Source organism: Pipistrellus hanaki (assembly GCF_964339955.1).
Source record: "Pipistrellus hanaki genome assembly, contig: scaffold_62, whole genome shotgun sequence".
NCBI lineage: Eukaryota > Metazoa > Chordata > Mammalia > Chiroptera > Vespertilionidae > Pipistrellus > Pipistrellus hanaki.
Genome location: NW_028182273.1, coordinates 67,947 through 83,119, shown reverse-complemented (window position 1 = coordinate 83,119; position 15,173 = coordinate 67,947). Strand labels below are relative to the sequence as shown.

General features: G+C 65.9%; 1 protein-coding gene across 4 annotated transcripts in view; it reads left to right on the top strand.

Annotated features, from left to right (window-relative positions):
- Positions 1-14,969, top strand: part of NACC2 (NACC family member 2) — a 51,206-nt gene extending 36,237 nt beyond the window's left edge. For all 4 annotated transcript variants that reach the window (XM_084907347.1, XM_084907345.1, XM_084907346.1 and 1 more), the window contains exons 3-6: positions 7,199-7,363; positions 8,487-8,592; positions 9,122-9,219; positions 10,626-14,969. In XM_084907347.1, the coding sequence (XP_084763473.1) occupies positions 7,199-7,363; positions 8,487-8,592; positions 9,122-9,219; positions 10,626-11,149 (893 nt within the window). In that variant the 3' untranslated portion in view covers positions 11,150-14,969. The remainder of the gene's footprint in view (positions 1-7,198; positions 7,364-8,486; positions 8,593-9,121; positions 9,220-10,625) is intronic.
- The last annotated feature ends 204 nt before the right edge of the window (positions 14,970-15,173 follow it).

Genomic DNA, 15,173 nt, shown 5'->3' with positions numbered 1-15,173 from the left:
CACCCGTGCCCCCGCTGGGGCTGCTGGGACCGTCGTGGGCAGCGACGTGCTGGGCCCCGGGAGGCGTGTTAACTCCCACTGCCGGGCGGCCCAGCTCTCTCTTCCGTTTAATCGGTGTTTTCTGTCCGTCTGTGGAGATGGGGACGTGGGTTCGTGCCGTGCTTTGCTGAGGGGGGTGTTGCATCAGCCAGTTTTCAGCGGCGAACCATCCTTGCATTCCTGGGCAAACCCCGCTGGGTCACTGCATCAAGACACTGTGTGTGTGTATCTGTGTGTGTGTGTGAGTGTGTCTGTGTGTGAGTGTCTGTGTGTCTGTGTGTGAGTATGAGTGTGTCTGTGTGTGAGTGTCTGTGTGTGTGTGTCTGTGTGTGAGTGTGAGTGTGTCTGTGTGAGTGTGTCTGTGTGTGTGTGTGTCTGTGTCTGTGTGTGTCTGTGTGTGTGTGTGTGTCTTTGGTGGCATTGGCCCATCTCTGGGCTATTCGGTGTGAATGCAGCCGGTCCGGCTCCCGTGCACCTGCGGCCTCGTGGCCTGGCGCCTCCATCTCTTCACCGTGACCGCCTGTGACTGCCTGTGACCCTCTCGTGTCCCACGGACGGTTCCTGTGGGTGTTCGCCCGGCGGCTCTGCCTCGCGCCCCCGGCCCGGTGCCTCTGACGGTTTCCTTGGCTCAGGTCTGCGATGTGGCTGCTGGCTCCTGTCTGCTCTGGTTTCTCTTTAGCAGCACGAGTTGGGGTGTCGTTCTCTTTAGCAGCACGTGTTGGGGTGACGTCTCTTAGCCTTCCTCCAGCCCCATTCCCCCCACCCCACCCCGAGTCAGCTCACCCAGGCAGCTCCTAATCCCGCCACAGCCTGTAACCAGCGAGGCAGCTGGTGGACGTTGCCCTTTCACATCAGTGTTTCTCTCTCTCCCTCTCCCTGGACTCTAACAACCAATTTAAAAAAATCTTTAAAAACAAACAAAACCTTCCCCAAATCAACAACAACACCGCCCGGTGCCGCTGTCACGCGTTCTGCCTCCTCGTGGGTGACGGGCCTCCTCGTGTTATTTTTACTGAAACAGCCAGTCGTCCTCTCACCTTTTAAACTTAAACCCAGACGGTGCTCTGGGCCTGACCGTGCCGGCGTCACGTGATCCGCTCCACACCGAGACACAAAACAGCGTCCCGGCCGGAGGCCCTCCCGAGCCCTCACCGCCTCCTCTTCCGCCTCCGCTGACGCCGGCCGCCGGATCTGGTTTCTGTCCCTGAAATGGAGGCGGACAGACGGCGTCCCTTCGAGCCAGGAGACCCATCGGTGCTGTTGGGTGGATTCCCAGTGGATTCCCCGCTGCTGCTGAGCCCCGTCCCTTGTTGGGCCGTGCCCGTTTGTGTGTCCACCCGCTAAAGGGTGTGTAGGTGGCTGGCGTTGCAGAGTTGCGAATAAAGCTGGGCGGCACCTGTGCCAGGGGTTGCACACAGGTCAGCGTTCCGTTCCTGTAAATGAGCCGCGGAGCCAGCCTGCAGGTCCTCCGGGGAGCGTGTGCTCAGCTGTGTCCGACCAGCCACGCCCGCCAGGCCTGCCGGCTGCCGCTGCTCCTGCCCACACTTGGCTTTGTCTTGCGATCCCGAAGCCGCAGTGGGGTGGCAGTTTGTGGTGCTTCTGTCTTTCTGTCTGGTCTGACGGTGAACGTCTTCCACGCCTGTCAAGGGCCTGCCTCGGCGAGTCTTTCCCCTTTCCTATTGTTGAGTATTGTGTGCTCTTTACATATTACAGACCAAAGTCCTCGATTGGATATGTGACTTATAAACATTTCTTCCAGACTACAGCTGTCTTTCTATTCTCTTCACAATGTCTTTTGTAGTGTGTGTGTGTGTGGGGGTGTGTGTGTGTGTTTTTAATTTTGACGAACTTAAATGATCAGCTGTTTATCTTACAAATTATGCGTTGGTGTTGACTTTAGTTCTTTCAATAGGGTTGCAGAATTTTTTTTCCTGTGTTTGCTTCTAGATATTTTATGGCTTCAGTTCCATTTAATCTAGGTTTCATTTTGAGTTAATTTTTGTATAAGGTGTAAAGTACAGGCCAATGTTCTATTTTTTTTCATTGAAAAAAATTTTTTTCTTTGTTAGGGAGGAAGGGAAAGGGAAAGAGAGAGAGAAAAACATTGGTGAGAGAGAATATGGATCGGCTGGCTCCTGCAAGCCCCTCACTGCGGACGGAGCCTGAAACCCAGGCACATGCCCTGACTGGGGCTGAGCTAGCAACCTCCTGGTTCATAGGTTGGCGCTCACCACTGAGCCACACCGGCCGGCCAGGTTCCGTGGTGTTTATGCAATGTCCCGTTTTCTGTGGGAGGCGTTTAAAAATGTCTTTAAAAGCCTTTTCTGTTTGCCCACACACTCGCCCTGTTCCGCCTGTTCTGTGTAGATTAACACTCCCGTCTGGCATCCCTCTCCTGCTCAGCATCTCACGTGCCTAACCATCCCAGTGACGACTCGTGGTGGATTCTGGGAAAAGCGTTAAAACGTCATGATGCCACCTTTTAAAATAATCTCCTGATGGAAGCATAATATTAATGTAAAACCGGTTCACGTGCATCCAGCCGCCCTCGCCCTCTCCCTCGCCCCTGCCCTCGCCCCCGCCCCCGCCCTCGCCCTCGCCCTCGCCCTCACAGGCTGTTTGGCAGGAATGGAATCCTGGGTGACCGTCCTTCTCTCTCATCTCCTGGCAGCAGCGTCTCTCAGGGGTGTTGGGGTCCCCCGTCTCTGTTCCCAGGAGTGTCTTCTTTTCAAGCGGCTGCCACCCTGGGGGTGATGTGACTCCGTGCCGTTTCACATGGGTGCCTGCTGCTCGGGGTTTGTGTGGCCCAGTGGTCAGCGAACTCACACATCCACAGAGCCCAATATCAACAGCACAACGATGGACATTTCTTTGGAGAGCCACATTTTTTAAACTTAAACTTCTTCTAATGTCACTTTTTCAACATAGACTCGCCCAGGCCGTGGTGTTTTGTGGAAGAGCCACACTCAAGGGCCAAAGAGCCGCATGTGGCTCGAGAGCCGCGGTTTGCTGACCTCAGGCTTAGTCTCTTGGACACGGTGTCTGCGCCCTGGGCCACCGCGGCCGGCACTGCCTCATGTGCGGCCTCTCAGCTGCCTCGCGCACACCTCCCACTGGGGATGTGCCCGCAGCCACGGTACATGCCCTTGATGGAATCGAACCCGGACCCTTCAGTCCGCAGGCCGACGCTCTGTCCACTGAGCCACACCGGTTAGGGCTGTTGACATTTTTTAAAAGTTCTCTTTGCCATGTCTCCTTGTTTCTGACCAGCTTTCCTCCTCAGCTGATGGATGTTTCTCTCTCTCCTCTCTCTCTCCCCGCCTCACCCTTCCACTCTCTCTAAGTCAGTAAAAACATATTTAAATGGCTCCCCAGGACGCTCTGTCTCCGCGGTGTTGCTGGGGCGCACCGCCAGGTTAAACCCTCCAGCTGCCTCCCCTTCGCCCACGGCAGTGTGAGCCTGGACCAGCGCTGACCGGAATCAGACATGGCACCGGGCTATCGTCTGTGTCGCTTTATTCTGGGGTCACCTCCCGCCTCCGTCCTGTGACACGGTCCTCCCGGCCCAGCGCCCGGCCATTCTGCAGAGGGTCCTCCGTGCGAGCGCCATGCTGCCTCCGGTGGTTCTGAGCGTGCGTGACCTCGCCACCGGGGAGAGTTACTGCCGTCCCTTCGGAGGAGCGCTGAGCCTCCCGCCCGCTCCAGCCCCGCCCTGGGCCCACGCCCCCCACCCCCTTTCTTAAAAAATAAATAAATAAATAAATATATATATATATATATATATATATATATATATATATATATATTTGTTAATCCTCACCCAAGGGTATTCTCCCTTTGATTGTTAGAGTGGAAGAGAGGGGGAGAGACAGAGAGAAACATCCGTGTGAGAGACACACATCGATGGGCCACGGCCCAGGCCTGGGAGGAGCCTGCCGCCAAGCACGTGCCTTGAGCAGAATCAAACCCGGGACCCTATGGCCTACAGGCCGGCGCTCTATCCACTGAGCCACACCGGCCAGGGCCCCCTACTCTTTCTTTTTTACTCCTTTATTTATTCTGTTAAGTACTTGGTGTTAATGTAGAGGTTTCTATTCTAACGTGTGTCTCAAATTCGACAGAGTAGTCCCAGCCCGGACCTCCCGTCCCCAGCCCGGGGGCTGGGCTGGGCTTGGAGTCAGGGTTCTGTGCAGGTCACTGCTGCTGGGGTGCCTGGTCCATGCTCAGGGCTGAGCATTTGACCGTTCCATGACCAGGGGCTGAGCGTCCACCTAGGAACCAGGGGCTCAGGGTTCGATTCCTAGCCAGGGCACAGGGCTGTGGGCTTGATCCCCAGTGGGGGCGTGCAGGAGGCGGCCGGTCCATGATTCTCGCTCTCATCATTGATGTTTCTGTCTCTCTCTCTCTCCCTTCCTCTCTGAAATCAAAAAAATATATATGTATATATTTTTAACAAAATAAAAGCGGACAAGGATGTGTGTGCGGCAGAGCCGGTGTGGCCGAGCGCCTGCCGTGGCCTCGATGGGGACCGGGGTGCCGTCCTGTCCGAGTCCGGCCTCGGGGCCGTCTTTCTCTCTCGCATACGCCTCCACCATTGCCGCTCACTTCGCTTCTCTCTTTGAGGAGTGCTCTGTCCTGGGTGTCGAGGTCCCGGAGCTCCATGTTTGTGGGGGGCGGGGGGGGTGTCCACCTCCCGGCGCGGCACAGCGACTCTGCCGCACGCCCGGGCCTGACAGCTGCCCGCCCGCCTCGTCCCAGCAGCTGCGCCTGGACCTCCCGAGCAGGGCCCTGGGCCCCTGTGGCCCGTCTGTCTCACCGGGGGGGGGGGGGGGGGGGGGCAGGGAGCGGTGTTTGCATTCGGGTGTCTGGGTTCTGTTCCCACCTTCGAGGTCCTCCCTCCCTCCGCCCACTCCCAGGGGGTTCCCTCCGTCCCAGACAGGAGTCCTTCCTTGGGATCGACCGTGCCAGTCGTCGTTGTCTGGGGTGGCTTGTAGCCACGGCCACGTTGTTCGCGAACCCCAGATCTCAGAGACCGCCTCCTGTTTTCTCCGGGAAAGTGTCATCCTTTCGTGCCTGAGGTTCAGGTCCGAGGTCCCGTTCTGTTGTCGCTGGGCGAGGGGTGAGGCTGGGGCCGGGGCTCTGTGTGTGATGCCCGGTGACCAGGCATGCCCTGCGTGACGTGGCGTGTGCCCTCTGTCACAGACCGCCGAGCGTGTTCGTGTGCACAGCCCTGGTTCTGGGCCACGAGCTGCCTCCGGTGTGAGTCAGCACCTGTGCCCGCTGTTTGGAGCCCCCGCCCTGTCTGTGCCTGCTGTTCGGAGCCTCCTGTCTGTGCCCGCTGTTCGGAGCCCCTGTCTGTGCCCGCTGCACAGAGCCCCTACCCTGTCCTGTCCCAGCTATTCGGAGCCCCTGTCTGTGTCCGCTGTTCGGAGCCCCCCGCCCTGTCTGTGCCCACTGTTCAGAGCCCCTGTCTGTGCCCGCTGTTCAGAGCCCCCCGCCCTGTCTGTGCCCGCTGTTCAGAGCCTCCTGTCTGTGCCCGCTGTTCGGAGCCCCTGTCTGTGCTCGTTGCACGGAGCCCCCACCCTGTCCTGTCCCAGCTATTCGGAGCCCCTGTCTGTGCCCGCTGTTCGGAGCCCCCGCCCTGTCCTGTCCCCGCTGTTCGGAGCCAGCCCCCACCCTGTCCTGTGCCCGCTGTTCGGAGCCCCCGCCCTGTCTGTGCCCGCTGTTCGGAGCCCCCGCCCGGAGGCCCCGTGGCTGCTGGTTGAAGTGGGGCCGTGGGTGGTGAAGGCCGGTGGCAGGGGGCCCCTGAGTCCCTACTCCAGGACCTCAGTGTCCTGGGCGGAGTCTCTGCAGCGGCCACGCCCCCGCCCACCAGGGGCTGCCCCGCCTGCCAGGCTGAGTGACCCACCCAGAGGCCACATCATGGAGACACATCCGGGCACAGCTCCCCGGTTTCAGAACCGCTAACGGAGGAACCGGGGCACCTCTCCAGGCGCCCCCTGGGGCTGGTATTTTTAGCCGGCGTGGCCCTGGCTCGTGCCCAGCAGGGATAGTGAGCTCTCGCCTGCTCTGGATCTGACTCTGGCTCCTGGGGCTGGGCTGGGGGGCGCGGGGGGCGGCGTGCTGTTTAGAGAAAGCACAGGGCGGGCGGCGGCCCCGGCTCTGTAAACGCACGGGCGCCAGGCTGCCTGTCTGCCCGCCAGGCCCACAGTGGCAGGGGAGGGGGGGATGCTGTAAGATGCCAGGGGGGTCCCTGCACCCCCAGTGCCGGGGTGGGGGTTCCGGGTGTGGAAGATTCTCTATTGCTGTCGGCTGATCCCCCCCAACCGGCTGTGTCCCCCCACATGCCTCCTGGGGAATGCCCCCCGACTCCGCCCTCCTCTGTGCGGCTGAGGCCTGCTAACTGGGGGGCCGGGGGGGGGTCCCTCTCTCCTGGAATGGGGCCGTAGCTGGACTGACGTCATGGACTGGCCGGTGTCCCCCTATGAAGGGTCCGAGCCAAGGGCACAGGGGGCAGAGGGGGGCAGTGGCCTGGGCCCCTGGGGGGACTCGGGCAGCACCAGGCCTGGGGGGCTGGGCCCTCTGTAGTCTGTGTTGGCACTGCCCTGCCCGCCCCTGCCCCTGGTCTCCTGGCCCTTGGGCAGCAGTGGGCATGGTGGGTGCCCAGCATGTGCCCCGTAGACCTGCCTCCTGAGCCCCCACCCGGCCCCCGGCCCCATGTAGCCGCGGGCCTGCTGGCTCAGGGTCCCTGACTGCCCCCTCTTCCTCCCTGGGGGGTCTATCAGGAACGCTCACAGCTGCCGCCTGCCATTGTGGCTGGCAAGTGCTTAGCAGACACGATCGAGCAGCCTCTTGCCAGGCAGGGACGGTGCAGCCTCCGGGGGCCGCCACTCATGGAGGGGCTGTGCCCCCTCCTCTGGGCCTCGCCCGAGCCTCTGCTGGTCGATCGACCCTCCCAGGAGCCCCGGGGCCTCGGCAACTTGTTCTGGGCACACGGCGGGCGGGCACGCCTCCCCTGCCCTCCTCGCCCACTTGTTCGTTCTGGTCCTCCCTGCAGACGGCGGGGACCCCGGCTGGGCGGGCAGGGAGGGTGCAGAGTCAGCGCGGCCGCTCCGCCAGGCATGCTCCGGGGCCCCTGACCGCGGTTCTGTGCCCGCAGTGCCCGAGAAGCCGGAGCCAGTGCCGCTGGAGAGCCGCTCCTGCGTCCTCATCCGCCGGGACCTGGTGGCCCTGCCCGCCAGCCTCATCAGCCAGATCGGGTACCGCTGCCACCCCAAGCTGTACTCGGAGGGCGACCCGGGCGAGAAGCTGGAGCTGGTGGCAGGTGAGGCCCTGGCCGTGGGGCCGAGCCCGGACGGCTTTCCCCTGAGCCACGAGCCAGGTCCTCCACGCTGTCGTCAGGAGGGCAGACGGGGCGTCTCTGTCCCTCTGGCGTCCCCTCAGAATGTGCACTGGGGTCGGTCAGGGGCGCGGACCCAGCACTTCACTCCCATCTCTGGGCTGGGCCGGCTCGGAGGGCGGGCAGCAGCCTGGACTGTGTCCAAGATAGAACCAGGAATGCAGTTTGGAATCCCCCCATCCAGACCCTGAGCCCGAGTGCCCCCCAACCCCCATGGTGCCCCCCTGGCCCCCATGGTGCCCCCCGACACCCATGGTGCCCCCCGGCCCCCATGGTGCCCCCCGCCCATGGTGCCCCCGGCCCCCATGGTGCCCCCTGCCAACCCCCATGGTGCCCCCCGACCCCCATGGTGCCCCCTGCCGACCCCCATGGTGCCCCCTGCCAACCCCCATGGTGCCCCCCGACCCCCATGGTGCCCCCGCCGTGTCTGCAGGGCCAGGCGTTGTGAGCAGGTCAAGAAGCCCATCAGGTCCATGTCTTTGTCAGAAAATTTATTTTTTCTTTTTTAAATTGATTTCAGAGAGGAAAGGAGAGGGAGAGAGAGAAACATCCATGATGAGAGAGAATCATGGATCAGCTGCCACCTGCACGACCCCCACTGGGGATCGAGCCTACAACCCAGGTCTGTGCCCTGGCCAGAATCGAACCCGGAACCTCCTTGTTCCTAGGTCGATGCTCACCCCCTGAGCCAGGCTCTCAGGCTGTCACGCTATAAGGGGAGACGATGCTGAGGGCCTGGCACCCTCACTGGTGACACCGGCCCTGCCGGCCTCCGCCCTCACCCACCTCGGTGTCTGCATCTCACAGGGCCCAGCAGGGAGCTCTCCGAGGGACAGCCCCAGGGGACAGGGCCCCGGGCCTGGCAGGTCCCACTCACAGAGCTCCAGAGGCCCCGCTGGCCCCCTCCTGACCCCCCCCCGCCCCTGCTGCCCCCCCCTGCTGTGCCCGGCGCGGCTCACCGGGTGTCTCTGCTGCCCCCCCCCGCCCCCACTGTCCCCCTTCTCCTCCCCCCAATGTGCCCGGCGCGGCTCACCGTGTGCCTCCACAGGCTCCGGCGTCTGCATCACGCGGGGCCAGCTCATGAACTGCCACCTGTGCGCGGGCGTCAAGCACAAGGTGCTGCTGCGCCGGCTGCTCGCCACCTTCTTCGACAGGTGGGTCCGCCCGGAAGCTGGTCCCCGAGCCCCAGCCCTCCCCCGCCCCCCTCTGACCTCACCCAGCACCCAGCACGCGGGGGGGCCCCCCCAAAGTGAGGAGCCACCGCCTCCCCCCGGGGTGCACCGAGCAGCCCTCCCCAAGGGCTTTCCTTCCTCCCACCCACCGGGCCTGGTCCCCCCCCCCCGGACCCTCCACCCCGGGTGAGCGCAGTCCAGGGGGGCCGGACCACCCCCCGTACCCTCCCCCCCGGGGTGAGCGCAGTCCGGGGGGCCGGACCCCCGTACCCTCCCCCCCGGGGTGAGCGCAGTCCAGGGGGGCCGGACCACCCCCCATACCCTCCCCCCCGGGGTGAGCGCAGTCCGGGGGGCCGGACCCCCGTACCCTCCCCCCCGGGGTGAGCGCAGTCCGGGGGGCCGGACCACCCCCCGGACCCTCCCCCCCAGGGTGAGCACAGTCCGGAGGGGCCGGACTTCTGAGCCGCCCGGACTTCTGAGCCTCACCGCCCCCTCCCTCCTCCTCCTCCAGGAACACGCTGGCCAACAGCTGTGGCACCGGCATCCGCTCGTCCACCAGCGACCCCAGCCGCAAGCCGCTGGACAGCCGGGTCCTCAACGCCGTGAAATGTGAGGCCCGGGGGGGGGCGCGGGGGGGGGGCTGGGGGGCGGGGGGCTGGGGGGCTGAGGGGGATGGGGGCCTAGGGGGGGTGGGAGGCCTGGGGGGGAACAGGGGGATGGGGGGCCGGGAGGATGGGGGGCTGAGGGGGATGGGGGCCTAGGGGGGTGGGAGGCCCGGCAGGGGGGAACAGGGGGATGGGGGCGCGGGGGGATGGGGGGCCTGGGGAGTGGCCACCCGGGTCGGCTGGGGTCGGGGAGGAGGAAGGATGGCTCTCGGGGCTCGGCTCCCGGGAGCCGGTGCCAGGTGTGAGGAGAGTGTCCGTGGGACGATTCAGCACGTGAAATGGATCTGGCGTTCCGTTTTAAACAAAACGCGTTCCTGACACGGCGTCTATTTTGAGCCTCTGCCATCTGCTCGGCGGCTCTGCCTCCCGCACCCGGGGCGTGGGGTGGGGCGTGGGGTGAGGCCGGCCGCCGCGGTGGCAGACGCCGCCCCCCGACCCCCCCTGGGAGAAGCAGCGGTGCCGGGCGGCCACGGCCATGGCCAGCGTGCGGCCTCCTGTGGCCGCGGGTGCAGGCGGCCAGTTTCCCGCTTAAACAGCATCTGCTGTTTTAGGGCCGTGGTCGGCAAACGGTTGCTCTCGAGCCACATGCGGCTCTTTGGCCTCTTGAGTGTGGCTCTTCCACAAAGCACCACGTGCGGGAGCGCACGGACAGTGTGATGGAAACCTGGTGGCCCACGGGCAGAAGTCGGTGTTCGGCTCTCCAGAGGAATTTCAGTCGTGGTGCTGTGGACATTTGGCTGTTGACAAAGGAGCTTGCCGACCACCATTTAGAGCACAAAGGGGCTGTGCCGTCGGCTCAGTGTGGGCGCGGTGGCCCCCGCGCAAGGGCAGGGGCGGGCAGGCAGCTCGGAGTCCGAGAGCAGCAGCCCCTCACAGCTCCCCCCGCCCCCGTCCCTCCAGTGAGGGCAGACGGGGTGTCCCTGCCCCGACCACTGTGGTTGGGGGCGGGTCCTCTGTGCACAGGCCACGCTGGGGGCAGGCGGCCCCGGACGGCAGCCAGAGTGATGCCGAGGGGAGGCCTTTGGGCCGGCCTGCAGGTGGGGGGCCTGCGTGGTGGGGCAGGAGCCGGGCTGGGGTGGAGCGGGGCCCGTGCTGTGCGCTGACCCGTGGGGAGCCCCACGCCGAGGCTGCGGGGGGCGGGGGGCAGTGAGCACGGGCCGAGCGCGGCAGGTGGCAGGGCGCCCGGGCAGCAGGTGCGGGGGTCAGAGGGCACGGGGAGGGGCGGCGAGGGGGGCCCCCGGAGCGGGTGCTGGAGGCTGCGGTGTCCCTCTGCAGTTCGGCTGCTGGTTTGGGGGAGGAATGGGGCTCCCGGCAGCCCTCATGCCCCCCCATTCCGTCCCGTCCCCCCAGTGTACTGCCAGAACTTCGCGCCCAGCTTCAAGGAGAGCGAGATGAACGTGATCGCGGCCGACATGTGCACCAACGCCCGCCGCGTGCGCAAGCGCTGGCTGCCCAAGATCAAGTCCATGCTGCCCGAGGGCGTGGAGATGTACCGCTCCGTCATGGGCGCCTCGGCCGCCGGCGTGGCCCTGGACCCCGAGTTCCCGGCCGCCGCCGCCGCCGCCGCCGCCGCCGCCCAGGTGTTCGAGCAGCGGCTGTACGCCGAGCGGCGGGGCGACGCGGCCGCCCTGGCGGCCCTGAGGACTGACGCCGCGAACGCCGCCGCCGACCTGGCCGCCCCCGCCAACCCGCCCTTCGAGGCCGGGGAGGAGGCCGAGGGGGCCGGCTCCGTCATCCAGGAGGTGGCCGCGCCCGAGCCGCTGCCCGCCGACGGGCAGAGCCCCCCGCGGCCCTTCGAGCAGGGCGGCCCGGGCTCCCGGCCCCCCACACCCGCGGCCCGCCGGCCGGACGGCGCCTACGCCGGGACCCTGTAGGCCGGCCGGCCTGCTAGCTGCTTGCATGCGTTACTAATACAACAATGTGATCGAGCCACTCACCCACGAACGGCGCTGCCTGAAAACAATGTGATTCCTACCCTGCTTGTATTTAAGGTTCATGAAGGAGACAGGGCGCCCGGCCTGCGAGCCAGGAGGCCCCTGGGTGCTCCAGCTCGGTCTCCACATGTAGCTTCTCCCCCTTCTGGACGGATCGGGCGCGCGGCCCCAGTGCCCGGCCCGAGCCCCACCCCTCCCTGCCCCTCTGCCAGGGCGAAGCCAGGGACCCGCCCGCCCGCCCCCCTGTGGCCGAACCCCTGCTGTTTCCTTCCTCCTGCACCGGGCCGGGCGGCCGGTCCGTGTGCGTGTGCGTGTGCGTGTGCGTGTGGGAGGGTGACCAGCCATGATGGGCCTTGCTGTCCCGGGACAGGAGAAAGGGCTCCTGGCTGGACCTGGGCTCCGCCCCCGCGGCCCCCCTCCCCCTCGCACCGGGGCCCCCTCCCCGGCTCTGGCCAGGCTGCCACTGGCCTGTGGGGCATGGCCGCCTCCCGGGTGCCCGGTGCTCGGCCGTGTTAGGATTCTGTGTGTGCCTTTGGGTCTGAACTCAGCTCCTCCGTGCACGACCTGGAACCTTTCAGACCCAAAGAGCGGACGGTGAGGGCAGACGGGGTGTCCCTGCCCCGACCACTGTGGTTGGGGGCGGGTCCTCTGTGCACAGGCCACGCTGGGGGCAGGCGGCCCCGGACGGCAGCCAGAGTGATGCCGAGGGGAGGCCTTTGGGCCGGCCTGCAGGTGGGGGGCCTGCGTGGTGGGGCAGGAGCCGGGCTGGGGCGGAGCGGGGCCCGTGCTGTGCGCTGACCCGTGGGGAGCCCCACGCCGAGGCTGCGGGGGGCGGGGGGCAGTGAGCACGGGCCGAGCGCGGCAGGTGGCAGGGCGCCCGGGCAGCAGGTGCGGGGGTCAGAGGGCACGGGGAGGGGCGGCGAGGGGGGCCCCCGGAGCGGGTGCTGGAGGCTGCGGGGTCCCTCTGCAGTTCGGCTGCTGGTTTTGGGGAGGAATGGGGCTCCACCTCCCCAGCCCCCCACCCCCTGTGACTCAGGACCCACAAAGCCAAGCCACATGGGGTCCCAAGGTGGGGCAGCCTGGGGCGGGGTGGGGGGCTTCTTCCCAGGCTGCTCGGAGCCTCCTGCCCCCCACCCCCCACCCCCCCACCTGTGCCTGGCCTCCGGAGAGATCTGGCAGCTTCCGGAAGGGGTGGAGACTGGGGGGGGGGGGCAGGACCCTGGGTGGGAGGGACCCGGAGCTGAGCTCAGTCCCTCCACCGCTGTCCCTGCCGGGGTCCTGTGCCCAAGGGGCTGCGTCTCTGGGGCTTCAGTCCAGCCACCTGGCCTCGCCCCCCCCCCCCCCCCCCCCGCCCATGAGGGACCAGACCTGGGTCCTCCCGGGAGTGAGAGGAGGCCGTGCCCTCAGGTGGACTCGGGGCCCTGCAGGTGGTGGTGGGTGAGGCTGACCCCCATCTCCCCGCGGAGTTTCCTTGATTTGCTCCCCCACCCAAATTTGCACTTTAATTTGACGCCCCCTGGGGACCTCGGGCCCCCGTCCCGGCTGCGGACGGATGGAGGGCTCCCTCTGTCTCCCTCTCTCTCCTCCACCCCAGAGCGGGCACGGCCCGCCTGGGGCCAGGAAGCGAGGGCGCTCGGCCGGCCAGCATGGCCGCACAGAGAAGGCCGGGCCGAGGCTCAGGCCAGCACAATGTCCCGTGGCCTCCGCCCCAAATGGCTGACCATCGCCGTCCGCCCTGTGGCTCCGGGGGGCGGGGAGGGGGAAAGGCCGAGCGCAGGTGAAACTTGAATCGTTCAATGTGAATGGGCCTGAGCTCCCGGCCCCGAGGGCCAGGCCGGCGTTTTGCACTAAGTGCCCCGCGTGGGCGTGGGCGTGGGCGTGGGCCCGGCGCGTGGCGGGCGGCGTGGCTGATGATTGTATGTGCTGGCGCCCGGCCGGGCGTCCCTGGGGGCGGCGCGGCCTGGCCCGCAGGCCTTCCAGAGTGCCTTAGCACCTTCCCTCTCCCCTCACCCGCCCCTTCCTCTGTTTACACGACTCCTTCCCGTCCCGCCGGCCACCCTCGCCCCACGCCCTCACCCCACGCCCCGTGGACGAGAGACAAGCCACTCAGCGTCTGTGAGAAGCTGCACCTTCTCCCGAGCTTGACTGTTAGCGACACGCACCCACACGCATCTGTCACAGAGCGAGGCACCTGGGGAGGGGCGGGCACCCACGGGTGTGGCTGACGTGGCGGCCACGGGCCCGGGGTCCGGCCGCGCCCCGCCCTCCTGCAGGGAGCGGCTGGGGTGACGGAGGGCGAGGGTCCCTGGGTCCCCCGGGTGGGACCAGCAGTGGGACGGATACTGTGAGCACGGTGGGGCCCCGGCCATGGCCGGCGGCCTCAGTACTTGAATTCTGTCTTGTTTTCTGCACTGTGTCTGGCCTCGGCCAGAGTTCTCTGTGGTCACTAACTGTGCATTGGATCCTGTTGTCTTACTGCCCTGACCGGATGCGAGGCCGGGAGAGCCCTCAGGGCGGACCCACAGCCCCTCTCGGCCTCCGGGCGGGGGACCCTGCAGGGGGCGACCAGGCAGGGCTCCTGAGCGCGGGTGTGTTAGTGTTGAGAGCTGGGAGGAAGGCGGGAGGGGGGACTGGGGTCCCCGGGTGAGGGACTCGGGGATGCGGCCCTGGCCTGTCCCCCTCGGCAGCAGCACTGGCCCAGGGCCGGCCTCCCTGGCAATGGCTGCTCCGATTCGCCTCCGACGGGCGATCTTTATGGCAATCCTTTGCCGTAGGAAAAGGCCGATGGCCCCAAACCACCTGGAAACTCGGAGAAAGCCTTTTGCCTCTGCCGCAGCAACCCCGCAGAACAGGGCGCTCAGGTGCCCTGAGCCTTAGCTGCTGCCGCCAGGCCCAGCACCGGCGGCCCCACCCGGCACCCCCACCCGGCACCCCCACGAGGCACCCGGGACCAAGACCGAGGGCCAGTGCGAGTTGTTTCCATCGTGGCGAAGGTTTGGGGTTGTTGTTCGTTTGTTTGTTGTGTTTCTTTGGGGGGAAAAAACCTGGAAAGGAAAATTACGCAGGATCTAAAGGTTCGGCTTGGACCACCTGCTCGCATTCCGACCGGTCGCTTCCCTGTTCGCGTTTTGCACATGACTGTAATTTCTACGTCCACAGAAGCCAAAACTCGCAATACTGTTCTCACCAGAGAAGAGAGCTGAGTGTAGAGCCGGACGGATGTTGTTGACTTGAACCTTCGGACGATCCCGGGAGCAAACGGACCCTCCTCGTCGGGCCTCCCCCGGAGCCGTGGCCGTAGGGCGTGGGGTGTGGGCCGCCGGCCGCCGCCGCCTCGACTGTTACAACCATAAACCAAACACGCACGCCTGAGCCGAGGGGCCGGCTCCACGCATGCCCCCGCGGCCGCGGCCTCAGACCCTCGCCTTTTTTTTTTTTTTTTTGCTTTTTTCTTTCTTTGAAGAAGGAGGAAACCCGGGTGTTTGTCGCTGGGCCCGGCTCAGCTGTGGCTTCCTCGCCACGGCTGACGCTGTTCCAATGACTCAGCCCCCGAGACGCCCGCCGGGCCACCCCGCGCTCCCGGCCCCCGGCTCCGGCTCCCGGCTCCCGGCCCCCGGCTCCGGCTCCCGGCTCCCGGCGTGCTCAGAGCCACCCCGTGTGTGGGTGTCCGTCACGGACAGACGGAGGACACGCCCGGTCGTTGTAAAGCGCTTTGTAAAGTTCACATTTACAGAATAATAAAGTCAGTTCAAACCCGGTGGCCTGGGCCGTGCTTGCACAGGAGGGCTAGGGGGGCACTGAGAAGCCAGGGAGGGGGCTGGGCTATCCGGGCAGAGTGACTGCTGTGCTGGGCTGCCCTCAGGCCCCGGGGGAAAGCTCGCTGCCCACTGCCCACCCCTGGCCCCTCTCTCCCTCCCCCCACAGTGTCTCCTGAGGGAGGGGCTGCTGGGCCGGATGGCCTGGG